An 18,652-nucleotide genomic window follows, 5' to 3' on the forward strand; every position below is an offset into this window, starting at 1 on the left:
GGAGGAAGGAAGGAAGGAAGGAAGGAAGGAAGGAAGGAAGGAAGAGAAAGAGAGGAAGGGAGGAAGGGAGGAAGAAAGAAAGAAAGAAGGAAGGAAAGAAAGAGAGAGAGGGAGGGAGGGAGAGAGAGAGAAGAGAGAAGGAAAGAAGGAAAGAAAGGAAGAAGAGAGAGAGAGAGGGAGGGAGGAAAAGGAAAGAAATAATAAGAAGAAAACAAAAGTAGAAAGGTAAGGAGTTAACCAACATCCATTAGATTCCACTTTCTATTCAACTATGCTGTCAGTACTGCTGTATTGACCCACAGTTTTCAGGCCCTACAGGGGAAATACAATAACAAGTAAGGCAATTTATGTATTCATACAGATCTGAACATATGACTGACAAACAAGAAAAGTTAAACAGTTCAAAGTAGTTTCATCAGGTATGAAGTACCACATCTAGAATTCTGAGTCTAGGGGAAAGATAAACAATACAAGCTGTAACAGATCAGAATGGAGAGAGATCCCTGTAGGGTCAAGAAATCCAGACCCTTGAGGAGAACCAGGAAAGTGAGTAGGATTTGACCAGCTCCAGTAAAAGGCAGCCATTTCCCCAAACTGTGACTCCGCCAGCACAGGGAGGAAAGTGGGAATAAGCAAAGGCAAAGTGAGTTGCCCAGGCTGGCTGGGGCGAGAAAATTTGTCCGGTGAACTAGTGGGAGCTGAGGTTGAAAAGACTGTTGGCTTTACATTTGCGTCTGGCCTTGTCCAAAAGGCAACGGGAAGTCACTGAAAGATTCTGTACAGCGGAGTGACAGGATTAAGGCAAAGTTCAGGGAAGTTAAATCAAAAGCAGCAGGCTGATGGATGGGGGAAACATCATTCAGGGGAAGAAATGATGATTATGAAGAAATAATTATGATTATTTCTTCATAATCACTAGATTTTGAAGCCATAAATGCCTGTACCACGTAGGAAGCAGAGGGGCTTCGAAAGAAGCTGTAGACACAAAAAGCAACTCTGGGCAGTGGTGGGTGTGAACACAAAGAAAGTCCTTGAGCCACTGACAAGTTTCAAGAATGTCCGTAAGTCACTCACACACACACACACAGCTCTCCAAATGCACGTACTGGGAACTCCAGCCTTGACTGGAAGACTGGCTGACTCAAGTTACGCCTGTCACCCAGAGCAACTAAAACCACCCACTATCCAGCAGGTGGTCCCACAGAGCAAACCGACCCGTCTGGTTCACGCTCCCTACCTCCCCCCGCAGGAGCCCGAGAGGGAGCTGCAAAAGTTTGGGGAGTAGTCCCCGGCTCACCCGAAGCGCATTGTTTCATTCCTCAGCCACTCGCAGGTGTTCGGAGAGAGAGGATAACATCCGGACAGTCCTCCGGCCACTCCTCCCCCGGGGGCGATTATGAAACTCCGGACACACTAGTTAGTCCTCAGTCCCCAGGCCCCTCCCCGTACTTATAAAGGTCTCGGCGCGGGACTGTGGAGCTCACTTGCCCTACAGACCGGGTGTCGGAGGGAAAAGCTGCCGACGCGTGGCCCCCGCAGCTCCAGCAGCACCCGCCGCCGCCGCCGGCCCCCGCCCGCCGCCCGCCGCCCGCCGCCCGCCGCCCGCCGCCCAGGCCACGCCCGCGCCCCGCACACGCTGACGCGGGGAGGAGGATGGAGCCGCGCCGTGCCCGCCGGGTCTCCGCGCCACTGCTCTGCTTGGGTGAGTCCCCCCGCCCCTTCCCGCTGCGGAAGACGAGACTAAGGCGGCCCCGGGGCAGCTGTCCTTTGACAAGTACCGCGCTTTCCACCAGACTCCAGTGTACTCCGTTTCGAACGACGTCTCTCGTTAGGCGAGCCCGTCTTTCCCTCCAGCCGGCGATGGAAGAGGGTGGGGTAGGGGAAGGGGCTGGTGTTAAAAATACCTTGCACGGATAGATGAACTTGGTCTGTGTGTTCTGCATGAAGTAATATAGCTCCGTATTAGGCGAAATAAAAAGTTGAAAAGATTTCGGGTTTGTTGTTTGTTTCCTTTTGAAAATCTGACAGCTCTAGAAATCCAAAAGACGGGAAAACCGGGCTGGGGGCGGGGACAGGAGGCGTGAGTAGGGACAAGACCCGCGCCTAGGAAAGAAACGCTGTTCCGCCTGTCTTGCCTTCAGTTTTCTAAATCAAGCCGGGTTAAGCGTCTGGGGGCGTTGGCGTGCAGCGGTGCCAGCTTCGCTGAGGCTCCAGAGAATGAAAAGGCTGTTTGCGTAGCCGGAGCGGGAGGGACACGCGCAGGTCCGGGTACTCATGGAGGCCCTTGGACGCCAACACCTGCTGCTTCCGGTTTCCCCCGCGGGCTGGTCGGGCTCTTTTCGCTCGCAGCTACTTGCACCCTTGTATTCTGCAATGGCTGAGCGTACTTTAATGCTTGTCTTCTTATTTGAGATAATTTAGTTCTTGTGGACAGGGGGAAAAAAATCGTTAACTTTCCTGGTTTAAAAATATATATTGCGAATTCCTAAACTTCAAGAGGAATTTGGAGCTGTATATGAAAATTTTAATAAGGAAATAAAGGTTGCCAATCTCGCTTTTTTTCTGGAGTTGCAATGAGGCGAATTCCCCTAACTCACTCTACCTGTGCAGGATGTGACAGTTCAATTATTATTTCGACAGGCCTTATCTTACGGGTTGGGAAACCTAATGAAATGCATACTACGCATAGTTGTAACTTACTTGTCCAACTTCAAGGACATAGGTGGAAACTGGATCTGTGGTTTCTACCAAAACTGTACTAAGAACGACGTGCTAGAAGGTTCTCAGTAAATAATGTGGCTTTGCTATCTTTGTTTTGAAGTCTCCGTGAAAAAGGTGACAGTCTTCCTAAAGTTAGAAATTAACCTAGAGATCAGAATAGCTTAGCACTTTTTTTTCCACCTGTAAGGTTGCTCTGAACAATGCAAGTGTCTGTTTGGGCCACTCATTGAATATGCTAATTTGAGACAGCAAGAGCCTCTGAATAACCTGCTTACTACCTACCTAGCATATGTGTTGTGTGTTTTTGTTGTCATAAAAGTGCTTAACTCCTTTATTGCATTACTTAATTATAGTTCACCTATTTCATCAGCTGCCAAGCCCATTTCCAAATGAGCTAGGTCAGTTTCTGTTTTCCCAGTTTGTTGAGATATTTCCCTGCCACTAGGAAAGTTCCTGTTTGAAGTTCTATATCATATCTCTGTACTCTATTCAGGTATGCAAGTTCAATAGTCTTATTCCAAAGCACATGGAAAAAAGGCAAGGCCACCTGTTACTTCTGAAATTGCCATTTCCCCCCCAAACAAAAGATTACCTAGAAATACTTTTCCCAAATGTCTAGCCTTCAAAAGAAGGAAAGAGTTATTTTAGATTTCAGCAAACATTTTATTATCGCTTTTTTTTTGTGGAATTCACATGTATTTATATCTGTGGAAAAAATACAGACACTTTCATTTCCATCCTCTGTCTCCAACACATGCAGATTTAAATTGCTACACACACCCCACAATCATTTGGTTACCTTTACATTTTATAAATATTTGATATTGATGTTCTTGCTTTATATATGGGGAAACTATTAGCCGGTGTCCCATAGAAAAGCAAAGCTACACTGAAAAAGTTCGCACCCAGGTTTGCTGGCACTTTGAGCTTACTCATCGTTAAGTAAAAGGGTTGAGATACCTCAAACTAGATAATGCATTTCTAAATAATATATAATTTTAGAGTTAAATGGTCATTTCTAATCTTTGATTGTTGCAGGATGAACAGGAGAAATTTTTCGCTTGAGTTCTGCAATTAATGTTTAGGGGCTCTTGATCTAAAAGTCAGACTATGTTCATTGATACCCAAACGGGCTTTTGAGCGTGTTCCTGAATGACAGATCCAAGACAATTGATGCCCACTTCATTTCACAATGACAGAGAATTGAGCAGAATAAACATTCTTTCTTGAAACCTGAGAAGCGCGGATCTCAATGAGGCAATGGCTCGCCTCAGATCTTTTCTTTTGACCCTGAGAGTTTACGAGCTGCCTGGTGCTGGCACAACCTGAGATGACACATCATAGGTAGAAACAGGATGACAGGCCTCTCCAGTCTGGGTTTTGGTCCAGGTATTCTAGCTGCCTTCCGCATCATCTTGCCACATGAACAGCTTGGGCAATTGGGGTGTGTGGTTCAGCACTGAGGCCCAAATCCAGGAGCTGGGAAGGGAGCTAACAGTTATCAAATGCCTCCTGTGAGCCGACCATGTCGTGTGTTAGGTGTTCTCCACGTATCATCTCCTTTGCTCCTTAAAACACTATAGGAGGTAGGTGTGATTAGACCAGTTTGACAAATGAAGAAACTGAGGCTCAGTGAAGTCAGGTACCTTACAAGGATTTAGAGATGGCAAATGTCAAGGTCATTCTGGAGCAATGTGTAAAGAGCCAGAGGTTCTCAGAGTTATCAGAAGCATAATAAAAGTAACAGGTTCTAATAGAGAAGTTCCAGAGTAGTCTCAGGACTGCCCCAGGGCTTAGAATCTGTTATGGGGACTGGTATTTGTGCAAAAATGGTACTTTATGGTATCACTCAAAATCAAGCACAGAAAAGATACAATTATTTCCTTATGTTAATATGTTAAATTTTTACTTAACCTATATTCAGCATTTTTAATACCCAGGAAATGACTTTTATTATGAAGCCATCATTGACATCAGTTGACTGAGGCCTTTGTTTCTATTTTTATACTTTCCTAGATGTATAGTAAGTAAAGCAATCAAGGAGAGGAAACCCACATCCTTTTTGTTCCCCAGATCATTCACAATATTGTGAATTGAATGTAGTATTGATAAGGGATCAAGTTGGAATCTACAGCACACTTCTATTAACAGTGAGGAAATAGACATACTTCTTTGGTTAAAAAAAAGTGCAATATTCACATAATCACTTTGGAAAAATTGAATTTGAATGTCTTCTGTTCATTTTTGCCCAAGAATCTCCCATTTCCTGGTTAATAATCACCGAGGAGATGCAAATGTCAAGTAAGAAATCCTTTTTAAAGAGGTAAATTAAGGTGTGGCTTCCTCATCTGTCAGTCTTCACTCTGAGTATAGGCCTATGCAAATTGTCTAATTCATATGGCTGTAACTGCTGTTGAGCTTCCTTCAGAAGACAATGGGAAGACTCCCTAGAGCTGTAATAGGAGAGGTCCTCAGGGAGGAGCAGCCTGACAAACATTGCCTTGGTATGGCAATTCTGGAACCTTTGGAAAAATGAAGTAATGCGACAGACTCAGTGTCCTCTGGCAATGCAGTTTATGTAAGAGTGCATGTCTGGTTATAGGGCAAATAAAGGTTCAGTGACATTCTAGGTTAAAGTAATGATTTAATTAACTAGAACACTATTTATAACACACAAGACAACTTGATAATTGTCCAGAAAAAAATGTTAACCCTTAATTACTTAGGTCCAAAATCCTGAATTTTAAATTTGAGGCATGAAAGTGAGTTAAATACAAATCCTCTTGAAAGTCCTCAGGATAAGGGGAAAAGCCTCTCTTCCTCATATATATGTATAAATATATATGTTTATATATACACACACACGTATGTGTGTCAAACTGTATATATTTTTTTAACGTTTTTATTGGAGTATAATTGCTTTACAATGGTGTGTTAGTCAAACTGTATAGTTTTGAATCAAGAGACATAGTATATAGAATATAGGTTTCACACCCCAGTTCTTTTATTTCATACTTTTGGAAGGATTTATTCCTCTTTGAGCCTCAGTTTTGTCATCTGTAAAATGGAGATCATAATAACTATGTTGTCAGGTTATTATATATGGACATTATAGATATCATAATATTAAAATAATAAAAAACACTTTTGAAATTAGAGCTGTTATCAATAGCAGCAAGTGCTTTTTTAGAAAAATGCCTCATTTGATCTTTATAATAACTCCCTTAGCCAGGAAAAGTGTTACTATTCCCAGTTTACAAATGAGAAAACAGACTTAAAAAGAAGTGAGTTACCCAGAGTGTAAGTCTCCATTTATGAATATGCTGTATCGTCTACTGTGGATGCTCCCAACTCACTCTTCACTTTCGGTGAAAGTTCCCCTCATCCTTTAAGACTGAAGAAAAGTATCAAGCCTTCTCTGATAGCCCCTTTCATCTTTCCCTCACCACTGGAAAATAAATGTGCAATCTGCCCCCCACCCCTTTGCATCCCTCTGAATCCTTCGGTCCTACCCTTTTCACGTCACACTGTGTGTATCTGGCCCTGTCTCTCCTAACTGGTGCTGTACTTATCTTTTATCATTCACATTGTAACAGACTTACGTTAATCACTCAATAAATGTTGTTGGATGGGTGATTAGAATGGTACTTTATTTAGAGTTCGCAGCACTATGTTTTGACTCAACCAGCTGTTCTTTGAAAATGTGCTTGAGGAGCAAAATATTATGGCTGAGCAATAGTTTTTGAAAATTCAATTCTATTTAATAATAAAGTTGAATACCTTTTCTTCCCTATTTTTCCCATTTCTATCTCTTAATGTAGTCTGTATTCACTGATGGTATGCCTAACAAAATTTAAGTATATCACAGTGTGTGTGTGTGTGTGTGTGTGTGTGAGAGAGAGACAGAGAGAGGGAGAGGGAGAGGGAGAGGGAGAGGGAGAGAGAGAGAGAGAGGGAGAGAGAGGGGGGGGAGAGAGAGAGAGAGAGAGGGAGAGGGAGAGAGAGAGAGAGAGGGAGAGGGAGAGGGAGAGAAAGAGAAAGAGAGAGAGAGAGAGAGGTCGGACAGTGATATGACTGAATGACGGATAGTCAGTAAGAAAAAGAAAAGTATTGTTTTAGAAATGAAAGGAACCTTAGCGTAATCTAATCTAAATTCCATCTCCGCCTCCACTCCACCCCAAGCCTAGGTGATATTTTCAGAGATAAGGAAACCTAGCTTCAGAGGGATAAGCTTAGTATCTGAGCTAGAACTGGACTCCATACCTCACGGGTCTACTGCAGGGTTTTTCAGCCTTGGGTCTGTTTACATTACAGACTGGATAATTCTTTGCTGTGGACTGTCCTATGCGTTGCAGAGTGTTTAGCAGCAATCCTGGTCTCTACCCACTAGATGTCAGTAGCACCCCACCCACCCCAAGTGGTGACAACCAAAAATGTCTCCAGACATTGCTCAATGCCCCTGGTTGACAAAATTACTCCAGGGTGAGAAGCGTTAGCTAATGTGTTTTCCATTGCTATAACGCATTGCCACTCATAATTCACAGTTTGAATAATCAGTGCTTGAGTTACCAAGACAAATAAAATTCATATTAATGGTAAGCTGGATGCAAATATAAAACCAATGCTAGTGTTAAAAAAATCAACTTAGCAATTTTTTATTGCTGATTTTAACACTATTTTCCCTGAATAATGATGAATCTTATTTATGATGGAGTTACTCATACTTTCTTCAATCATTGCATTGCTGACCACCCCATGCCTCCTTTTGTAACGCTGCTCTCTTGGCTCCCGCAAGACTGAACTTCCTTTTTTCCCCAAATTCCTTGGCCATTTCTATCCACTCCTTATCACCTATTTCCCAAAGTTCTATTATTTTCCATTGCATACTATTTCCCGTGGAACATTTGAATGACTCCTATGCCTTTAAAGGTGATATTTCCTCGTATGATTTTCAAATAGACTCCATCAACTCCATTCTTGTTTTACTCAAGATATGTTTTCCCAAGTGCCTCATAAATATAAATAGATGATATATGAACTAAAAACTCAAATTCCTTCTCTCATTATGTCCTCCTTCATGTCTACTAGCTGCAGATGCCACCACAAACCTGCTGTCCTACCTATGTTATCGACTCTTTTACTGGTACCACCTTCCTTGGTATTTTCTGGCCAGAAACTTGGTGTCATCTATGAATTCTCTCTTTCTCTCGCCACCACCTGGAGTCTAGCCTCATTAACTCTAGTTAGAACAGGAGCTGTGTCCTTTGCATCAGTTTTCCTTTCAGCAGCTCGTTCAGTATCTTGCATATAGAAAAATCTCAGTAGGTATTTATTGAACAAATATTCTTAGAGACATGTAGTTACTAAAAGTAAGTATAAGAGAGCTAAGCTGCTCTCCTTCTTTCCCATTTATCAAGTATAATTAAGCCATTCCCACCCTACCATCATACTACAGATGAACTTGTGCTTCTCACGAAAGTTGAAGTCTCCAGTGTTAACCAAAAAAATATATTTTCACAAAATAAAATTTCTTAGCACCTTCCATTATGCTAGGTGCATTACACAGATTCTCAGAATGAAGTGTAATTAACTTTAAGGCTTTTAAAATTATCTTTTATATACTCATTTTCTCCTCTTTTTTTTGATGATTACTGATTAAAACTCTATCCTTTTGCAAATTCATTTTTGGCAATAGGCTTCTATAAAGAATGAATGATATGATAGACAATATGCTTCTAAAAATGTCATTAAGTTTTCAAAGCTGTAGTCCACAATATGACCATAATGAAAAAAGGCAAATGACAAACACTTATAATCCAAACTGTTGCTCCTTTAGAAGATTTTTTTGAGACAATAATGTAATAGTAATTTAAATTTCTGAATTGGATCAATAGGGATAGTGTGAGAAGCATGATGGAAGGGAGTGAAGACAGAAAAGGTTCTAAAAAGACCCTTCTGTGTAACATTATCTTAAAGAAAAAAAAAAAAATACAGTTTCAATAGATCATTTGAAATAATACTATAGAGATGAATCTTTGGTTTTAGGAGGGGCAAGTTCCATATTTAGAGCTTTTAGTCACAAAATTCCAGAACACCCAGATTAGTACAAATTGTATCCTTTATACAATAGTTGATATGATTTCTCCTGCATTATGAGAGCATTAAGTATAGTATTGTATGATCACTAAAATATATGAGCACTTTGAGGTATGATTTAGAAATTACTACCAAAATTGAAGAGTTTACTTTAATGTCTCTGAACTGAAAAACATGACGTATTAAATCTTTTCTTGACACTTGACAAGGAAGATCTTATGGCTATATTTGAAACTCAGACTTAAAGACTTATTTGTAACCCATTATTATATCAACCTCTGGTTTCACCCTGTTATCCTGTTTTTATCTCAAATAGTTGTTGGCTTTTACTTTAATGAAGCTTAGTGATAAGGTTAATGTTGAAAAACTGTAGGAAGAAAATGATTGCTGGTAGGAAGCAAGATTCATGATATATAGATATATATTTTGATATATATGTACATACACACATATATATATATATTCTCTGAAAACATAGGCTGTTACTAGAAAGTACTGACAATAGTTGTTTTCAGTGTCTGATGTGATAGTTTACAGTTATTTTAACGAAGTGGAACAAGACTTTATCTAATAGTGGATTTGAGACAAAAAGGCATCTGGAAGTGGTAAAGGCATATTCGCTCCTTGAAAGTATACAAGACCTAACAAGCCTACTATGTTACAGACAAATCCTAAAATTACAGACTGCCCTGGAAGAAGGTAGAAAACTAACAGTCCATAAAGAGGTAGGCATGTGACCACAGCAAAAGTGTGAACAAAGCAGATTTTGCTGCCTGTTTTGGGGTTGGGCAAATACTATGATTCATTATGAATTTGCTGTTCCAGTCTAAATAGCCTAAAAGGTGAAATTGGGAAAATAAGGTGCATCCTTTTCATTCTGTAACCTATCTCATTTTATTTTGGGTCGTTTTTATTTGCTTGATTGTTATTCAGGAAAGCCATTTTATCTCTGAGAATTGCAATTGATTATTGAGGAATAGGCTTGGTCAGCCAGTCACCAAATCTCAGCCTCCTTCGAGATGACCCCTCAGTGTGGCCATAAGGAGGCAAGGACAAAATAAACCATATACAATAAAAAGGATGCTTTCTACATCTGGCATTCCTCCTGACTATCAGGCAAGCACTTCTTACTTAGTGCCCCAAGGCCCACGACATTTAGTGCTCCCCCCACTGGGGTGATGCTACTCAACCGCTCCCACGCGCTGTCCCCAGTATCGTGTAAGGTATAGGCTCGGCCCTGACTCACGGAGTAGAGGTGATATGTATCCTGTGAGTCACTGGTGCCACTTCCTGCTGGCACATTTGAGGTTTCACGGAAACAAATCTCTGAAAGATGAAAGTAGAGAGATGAACAGGTGAGCTTTAGATTCCTGAAACCCATCTGGAAATTTGACAGAAATAATGACCTCCAAAGGGAGTTTTGTTTTCATAACATTATTGAAACAGAAGTTCCAATGGCCAGTTTTGAGTTTACAGATTATCATTTAGCACGGAATTCCTCTGTATCTTAGTTACCAATGTAGAGCTTGCTACCAGATCTGTTTTCTGACACACTGACCCTATCTAAAATCTTTAATATCACAGGGAATTATTTTCTTAGCAGGGACCCATGGTCAAGATTGAAAACTCAAATATAAGATTTGCATTTGAATTACAGAGAGATCATTATGTTCAAATAACACTAAAGTCATGAAAAACTGAAAGATTAAGGAAATATATGGATAGGACTTTAGCATCTATTCCTTCCCTGTATGACTTTAATGAGTAGTGATTTATAAGGGTGACAGGGTGCTGGATATCAAAATTCTCCATGGGTGGACTTTTTCAATCTTTTGATCATTCCCACTTATTCCTCTACACCATTTTGCAAAGCCCTGGGCCAGAGGTGAGGTTGAGAAAAACTTGAGGACCACTGCTTTTAGGCAATAGAACTGTGTAGATGGACACACGATTTAGAACCAATTTTGATAGTTTATTGATGGAACTGTATTGTAAACACTTTCATTTGAGAATAGCATTTAAAATTATTTACAATTCCATCTGTAAAATACCCGAATGTTGGATTAATGTACCAAGTCTCACAGAAACCATCCTGAGTGATGGACTATGTCCAAGAGAGTGTCATAGGTTAGGACAGCCCAGTTTTTGTGGAGGCACGCCCTGCCCTGAATATTCTTTAATTCACAAAGGCAAATATTTCACTTGTGGCCTAACTGGAACAAAGTTTCCAACAGTGGAAAAACTAACAATACGAAAAATCTTTGAGAAAAAAAAAAAAAAGACTAATAAACAACATCTCAAAGCAATTAGCTGGATTCTATAATAGTCACAGGTTGCCTTTGTAAGCAATTTGGAACAGGAAAGGCTAGTATCCGATTTCTGCAAAGGATGAAGAAAGGATCCTTTGCAAAGAGAGAAATGTGCATTTGCACAATGGCCCTTTTGCAGTGGGAGAATCGGTAATATCTGCTCTCATTAGTTGAAGAAGCCTGGAGGCATAGGAGTGTCAGGGATATAAAAACACACATCTAGAACTCCACTTTGTGCTGAGCAGACTATATAAATTAAAGGGGGTAATTCTTCAGTAGTGAAAGTGTATGGCAAAATTATATTGAGAAGTAGAACAAAATTGGCTTGGATGAGAATCTAGCTAATTCACCCTAGAAAGCTATGTGGACAAAGTTATCCTTTTCCATCTCTGTTCAACTGACAATGGAATCCAAACTTTAGCCATTTTTTTGTCATTTAAGAAAGAAGCTTTTTTTTCCCCCAATAAGAGCAATTGAAGTGTCATTTATATTGTAGGAGAACTATGGAGTGGGGAGGAGATAGTTCTAAACTTCTCCAAAGATATTTTCAAATCATTGAAAGCTTATGAGGCCTGATGTCCAAAGATGGACTCCTAACTCTTATCTTCTATGGTCGCTAGATGATTGGTCTTGGACCAGACATGTAATTTAACACTGAGGTTGTCTGGGGCTAATAACTACTTCACAGGATTGTTATCAGTGTCAAGTTTGAAACATTAAGAAATTGCAAATTCTGATGCTTATGTGTAGTTCAGTTTTTAATTTTAGTTTTACCCAAATCATATGCAATTTGCTTAACATATACATACCTCCTCTGATTGTGAAAAAATAAAATAAAATTCTTTATTACATGGATTAATTATCCTTTAAAATACCAAAGTACAGAGAGATTTATAACATTGTTATAGACCAGTAGAGGCCACTACCCACATATACTACTGCTAAAACCAGAGGCTAGATGTTGAGTGGCATGGAACATTCATGAGTCTCTGGTATGTTAGATGTTTCAGAAAAATATAATTTCATTTAATTCTCCCCAAAACTCTATAAACTAGGGAAAATGGAGATCCAGAGAATTTAATTAATTTGTCCAAAATTACATAGCTCAAGTTTTCTCCCAGATTGCCTTTCCACATACTTTGTTGCCTCCTTACGGGGTTAAATACTCTGCTTCAGTTACATTTATCTGAGTTTGTTCCCTGTGATGTCCATTATACTCTAGTATTATTGCCTGTTGCCAGATTCTGTAATGCAGCCCATTAACAACATTGTTATGTAATCTTGGGAAAGTTACTTAACGTACTTTTCTCATATGTCTAATGGGGAGAACAGTAGTATCTTCTTCAGAGAGTCACTGAGTGGATTAAATGAGATAGTATAGGTAAGGAGGGTAGAACCATGCCCACATACAGTATGTGGGCAAGAAATGTTAACTGCTACCTACTACTATCACCATCACCAGTAATGTTTCCTATATAACAGTTACTCATATAGCCTGGAAGAGTGAAGAGCAACTACATGACTCCTAAGAAGAGTAAAACTCTCTTCAGTCAACATCCGTGCAATTAAAAGGATTCTCTTATTCTTTCTACGCAATTCAGAAAACTACTTGAATCATTCTGGTGCCTGTTTCCCAACATTTATCTTTTCAGTGGGGAAACACCATGAAACTCCTTGTTTAAACTCTTACTGGGCTGACAGAAACTGGATTCTTGGTCACAGTGTGGTTCATCTAGCATGTGTGTTCCTTTCCATATTAGATAAGATATATTCTGACTTTACTTAGATTACATTTTATTCATTAAAATGGATTTTAATGTGTAATGCAAAGAGTAACTTGGGTACTTAAATCAACAACTGATGTATCTTAGGTTGAGAGTCCTGTTTAGTTGTGACCATAAATAGAAGCTGAGTTTTATTTGAAGCCTTCTTTGTGATAGTTTCTACCTTGGAGCATTGCTCTGAGCACATCATGAAGTAAAACGGTGGAAATTTTCCAATTTTCCAATTGCTAAGCTTCTTAAGAAATCAGTCTTTAAAATCAGGTCTTTGAAAAGGTTACCGTGAAATGTTTAGAGTAGGTCAAATCTGTAACTCTGAATGTAATGCCAGGGCTTTTACCCTTGGACAGAAGAGCTGGGGGTTCATTTATTTTCAGTGATATGCCTGTTTCCATGAATTATTTTTTTATGGTTTCGATGGCTCAAATACTTGAAATAATTAAAAGAACTTAATAAATGCTGTAATTATGTGGAAATCTGGTTAGGGTTTCTTTCCTTGAAGCATTAGTTATATATTTGATTTTTCTCCATAAATAGGTTTCCATCTTCTACAAGCAGTTCTCAGTACAACTGTGATTCCTTCATGTATCCCAGTAGCGTCCGAAGATAACTGCACAGCTTTAGGTAAGCCCAGCTTTGTCAATGTTGCATCAAAGAATTACACATTCTTAACAGAAATGTAACTCAAAGACTATAAATATGTGATAGTGGGAAAAAAAGGGGGGGAAATAGCTGTTGTATTAACAAAAGAACCCAGTGAACTAGCGATCTGGAAAAATTATATAAAGGAATAACTGGAGGCAGAGGGACTGAGCACCTAGTTATATATATAAAGATTTGATCTTAAAGAGACAGAGAACAAAGAAAATCAGATTCCCTTTGGTCATTTCAGAACGTTGCTGAGAAACCATTGTGAGGAGCTGGATCCGAGGCAAAACAGGAAAATTTAAACTTTGTACACAGTAGACAGTCAATGTATTTTGTTGTTATTTTTTGTAAAAGGAGCAAATGATGTCTTTTATTTTGAGTTACAGCATTCGTTCAGAAAAATCAACGGAGTCCTTAATACATGCTAAACACCGTGCATGGTCTTCTCTTTGGGGCCCAGAGGACTCTGAATGTGGTTTAAGAGAGATCTGCTTTAGAGCTGATTCACTTCGTTGTACAGCAGAAACGAACACAACACTGTAAAGCAACTATACTCCAGTAAAAAAAAAAAAAAATTAAAAATTAAAGAAATAAAATTTAAAAACTAAAATAAAAGTAATAGCACCCAGGCACCAAAAAAAAAAAAAAAAAAAAAAGAGAGAGAGAGAGAGAGAGGGAGAGATCTGCTTTATATTCACTCTGAGTTATTGAGTCCAGAGTTTTCCTGAGGAACCAGAGTATTTCCTGCAACAACTTCACCTCCTTTCTTGTCCTTCTTCTTTGTGCTCTCTAGAGGTTTGGTGTGCTTCACTCCCTACTTTTGGCTATTTGAACAAGAGTATTACAATCAAGATGATTTGTTTGGTTATTTCATAAAGATCCTTCACATTTTAGTAATTAAAACGTTCTAAAGTGAATTTTATGTGTAGGTTGCAACACTATTCTAAAGAGGCTACTATTTTCATTGTTGTGTTTGTGTAACCGAGGCATTTATAACTCTAGGTTGGTCTAGTTCATGTCCAGGTCTCATCGTTAGAGACTGTGATTGATTTCCCGAACCCAAAAGTTTGGGAATGCACACCAAAACAAGCCTTGCTGGCTTAAAACCCACTATAGATTTAAGCTCTCTTAAATTAATTAATGGATTCAGTTTGCAATTGCTTTGGGAGTAATGAATGTCAGAATTATTCTGAGATTTGAAAAAATTATACACACTTTGGATAAATGAATAACTGTGAAGGAAAATGATTTGTGTGTGTGTGTCTTCAGCTTACCTTTTCTATCCTTAAACATTGTTGTTTGGGAATTTTACCCCCAGGTTTTATTTTGTTTTGTTTAGCCTGTTGGCCATTTTCCTTTGGGGGTCCAGAGTTTGTTTATTGGTCTAGGGAACGTGACAACTAGAGTGACTTTTTGTCCTGAAAATACCTGAGCTGCTTTGTTCCAGTAGCTCAGTCGTTACTGTTATGAAAGGGTGATTAATTCTTCAAAGAAAACAACAGACTATATTCCACTTTCTATTTCTTTCACAGTTCAGACAGAAGATAATCCACGTGTGGCTCAAGTGTCAATATCGCAGTGTAGCTCGGACATGAACAGCTACTGTTTTCATGGACAGTGCATCTACCTGGTAGACATGAGTGAAAATCACTGCAGGTAATATGCCAAATACAAGCAAACAAAAACAGTTTTTTAAAAACCCACATTCTCTCTCTTTTTTATTTTTGTAATAATTACTCTATTGTTTCCATGGGCTGCCGTTTATATGTACTATTAGCATGCAGTTTATATGTACGATTAGAAACTTTATTGAGTTGAGTTTTTTTTAAGTTAGGGAACAAATGGTAGAACAAACAGCAGTTATCAAATTGTACGGATGCTTCAGGGCTGCAGAATGGGGAGGGCTTCACATGCCTTCCTCTCATACTTACTGCAGTAGCAGCTTAGCCCTTAATCTTTTCACTGGACTTATATGTCAGCCATTGTTATAAGAATCGATTCCACTGACTTAGACAAAAAGCACTTCAAACTTACAAACCACCATTGTCAGCCACCCTGGCGGCCGAACCAGACTATCATTCTAATACAGCAGTTGAGCTTGAGAGCAGTGTGGGCCTCTTTTATCCAAGTTGGGCCAGCTTTAAGGTCAGTCTCTAAATTCATCTTTACAACTTTTGGCAAACCTTGTCAATATCTTGCATTTCATTGGAAGATTAGCTCTTACAAAACTAATTCAGAACCATGATTTCTTTCTTAAATAACTGATCCTTCTCTTGCATTGTCCTTTAGGTGTGAAGTGGGTTACACTGGTGTCCGATGTGAGCACTTCATTTTAACCGTCCAAAAGCCTCTGAGCAAAGAATATGTGGCTTTGACTGTGATTCTTGTTATCTTGTTGCTCATCATAGTTGCTGGCTCTGTATACTATTTCTGCAGATGGTAAGCCAGTGTTTTTATTTTTGTTTTTTATCACTCTGCTTTTGTAAATTACCTTTATACAATCCACACTTACAAACTGGGTAAAAATATGGCAAAGTATTCTTTAGTGGGATAACATAGACTCTGCACTAATGATATTTATAAAGAAGTTTTAGCAGCAGAACATGTGGACTAGTAGAAATGAGTGTCCAGATAATTATAAGAGCTGACTTTTAAAAATTGGTTCATGTCAGTCCCCCAAAATTCCATCTTCAACACTCCCATCTTCATGTACAATGCTGTACTGATATATGCTGACAACTGAGAAAATATAGAGTGGGCACTGAGCTACTGACAGTATATCATATTGGCCATTTTTTAGGCTTAGGACCAGGGTAGAGAAATAGAATGACTTAGTTAATAATAGCTGCCTTTAAAATGCCTCCATGAAATCCTTCTTATTTTGGAAGTGGTGCAGATTTTTCAGTGTAGATTTGAGTGAATTTTATTTTATTTTTGCTGACAGTAATGCACTCCTACTTTTGAAGCTCCAAAAGTGTTACTTTTATAAGATTAAATTTATTTGGTCCATGCTTGAGTCTAAGTATTCACCAAATTGTAATGCCTTTTTAATTGGTTATGATCACATAACTGAATATTATTAAAACTGAAATGCACCTGAACGGTCTTTGACTACAATCCTATCTTTTATAAAGATGGGAAAGTAAGATCCAGAGAAGTAAATTGACATGTCCTGGCTCATCTAGTTGACAAATACCTAAATCAAGGCTAAACAAAGGTTTTCTAATCATATTCTTCTACTAAGCAAAAACATTATGCAGTTTCCTTAAGGCTACATGCTTCATCTTCAAAATGGGTAGAAAATGAACTCAAAATTTTAGGAAGATAGCTTTAATGAATGAGTGAATGAAGATTCTGAATCACGATAGATTTATGAATCCTAGCTGGGAGAACTTGACCAGGTTATGTAACCCATTTGTACTTCATTTTCTTCATCTGTAAAATGAGGATGATAATGGTAAGTGTGAGGATAAAATAAATAATGGATATATAGCATTTAGAACATTGTCAGTCACTTAATAAGTGCCCGATTTATTTTCATTATTATTGGTGATATCATTATATCAATGTGATGGGTAGAATGTAAGAAAGAAAGAGAGAAAGAAAGAAAGAAAGATAGGGAGGGAGGAAGGAAGGAAGAAAGAAAGAAAGAAAGAAAGGAAAGACAGAGGAAAAACAAAAGGATAAAACAGACCAGGATTAAACGTGGTCACATGCTCTCCTGGAATTTTACAATTTTCATGATCATGTGAAAGCCTTTGAGAAGTCCTTTAACAGCATTTCACCATTTCCTCCCAAAATTATTTGTTCAGAGAAACTACCCCTTCCTCCCTCATTCTTCTCTAGCATCCAGCCTAAACCTATTCACCTCTGTCATTTTGGAAACACTATGCTAATGTACCTTTAGCGTCCATGTATTTGTTTCTTTTGTTAACATACTTTGATCCTAATACTGTTAACTTCAGTGTTAATGGTTTATTTTCTGAATATTTCTAGGTACAGAAATCGAAAAAGTAAAGAACCAAAGAAGGAATATGAAAGAGTGACCTCAGGGGATCCGGCATTGCCACAGGTCTGAATGGTGCCATTAAGCTTATAGGCAGGGATGCACTGCATACCTGGTTATGTTAATATTCCTATTTTATTAATAATATTTATGTGGGGTCATGTGTTAAGTCAACAATGATGTATTTTAATATACTAAGAAGAGTTTTTATTTTTGTTTTATTTTTGACAGACTGTTTGCTAATGTATAATGCACACAAAATATTTACTATAGAAAGAAAATGGATATTTTTGTAAGAAATCATTTCCTGGGCTAAATGCTCTATTGAAAGCTTTTTTGCCTTCTGTACAATGCATAGGAGTGAGCAATGCCCAGTTCATTGTTCAGGAAGTGTCAGCAAGTGACAGGTTTCTGTAAGCCTAAATATATGGTCGAATCAATTTAATAAGTATGTATTTCTACTCCTCGAATCAATGATAGTTGGTTTGACTATATCATAGTCTGATGTACGAGTTGGCACCACTGTGCCTGTGCCATGTGTCAAAACAGTAATGCTGTGGGAATTGGGGAGAAGCAAATATAGATCACGCGCTAAACACTACATATTTGAAACAAACTAAACCCTGGAGGGCTCTGCTCCCTCCACACACATCCTTAGCTATAACTCACTCTTTGTCTGCCTGGAGAGAAGGTGCACGATTCCCTATTCCCAACCACAACTCCTACGGATACTAGTCATCCATCTAACAGATTCTCCTTAAGAAAATGAATTGAGAACTTAATTTTATACCATCTTTTATGTAAATAGTAGATAATTTATAGCTTCACAATGTTCTTTTTTTTAGTATGACATTTATGCTAGGTAACTGCTCATGAGGCAGTTACAGAAATCCACACGTGAAGTCAAAATCTGTGCTTCTTTTCAAGAGTATTTATTTCTGTAGGGACTTGGCTGAAGAATTCTGAGATTAAATCATAGTCCAAAATTTGATGGACTAATTATTATTTTAAAGTGTGATATAAGACAATAATTCTATACACGGTCTAAAGAGATCTAAAAGGATATTTCTGTTTCCCACTAATACAGCTGA

At 38.7% G+C, this 18,652-nt stretch overlaps 1 protein-coding gene across 1 annotated transcript; it reads left to right on the top strand.

Moving 5' to 3' along the window:
- The first annotated feature begins 1,595 nt into the window (after positions 1-1,595).
- EREG (epiregulin) lies at positions 1,596-17,727 on the top strand. The gene is made up of 5 exons (XM_061191480.1): positions 1,596-1,702; positions 13,445-13,531; positions 15,088-15,211; positions 15,845-15,994; positions 17,552-17,727. Exons 1-5 carry the CDS (start codon positions 1,654-1,656, stop codon positions 17,631-17,633), a joined length of 492 nt encoding a protein of 163 aa, XP_061047463.1. The 5' UTR covers positions 1,596-1,653; the 3' UTR covers positions 17,634-17,727.
- The last annotated feature ends 925 nt before the right edge of the window (positions 17,728-18,652 follow it).

This window comes from Eubalaena glacialis, chromosome 5 (genome assembly GCF_028564815.1).
Source record: "Eubalaena glacialis isolate mEubGla1 chromosome 5, mEubGla1.1.hap2.+ XY, whole genome shotgun sequence".
Lineage (NCBI taxonomy): Eukaryota > Metazoa > Chordata > Mammalia > Artiodactyla > Balaenidae > Eubalaena > Eubalaena glacialis.

What these genes read in the sequence shown, in the direction of transcription:
- EREG (XM_061191480.1), top strand. Translation starts at nt 1,654, where the DNA reads ATGGAGCCGCGCCGTGCCCGCCGGGTCTCCGCGCCACTGCTCTGCTTG. An exon ending in AGATAACTGCACAGCTTTAG is followed by an intron (nt 13,532 to 15,087) that starts GTAAGCCCAGCT and finishes TTTCTTTCACAG; the next exon opens with TTCAGACAGAAGATAATCCA. An exon ending in ATGAGTGAAAATCACTGCAG is followed by an intron (nt 15,212 to 15,844) that starts GTAATATGCCAA and finishes ATTGTCCTTTAG; the next exon opens with GTGTGAAGTGGGTTACACTG.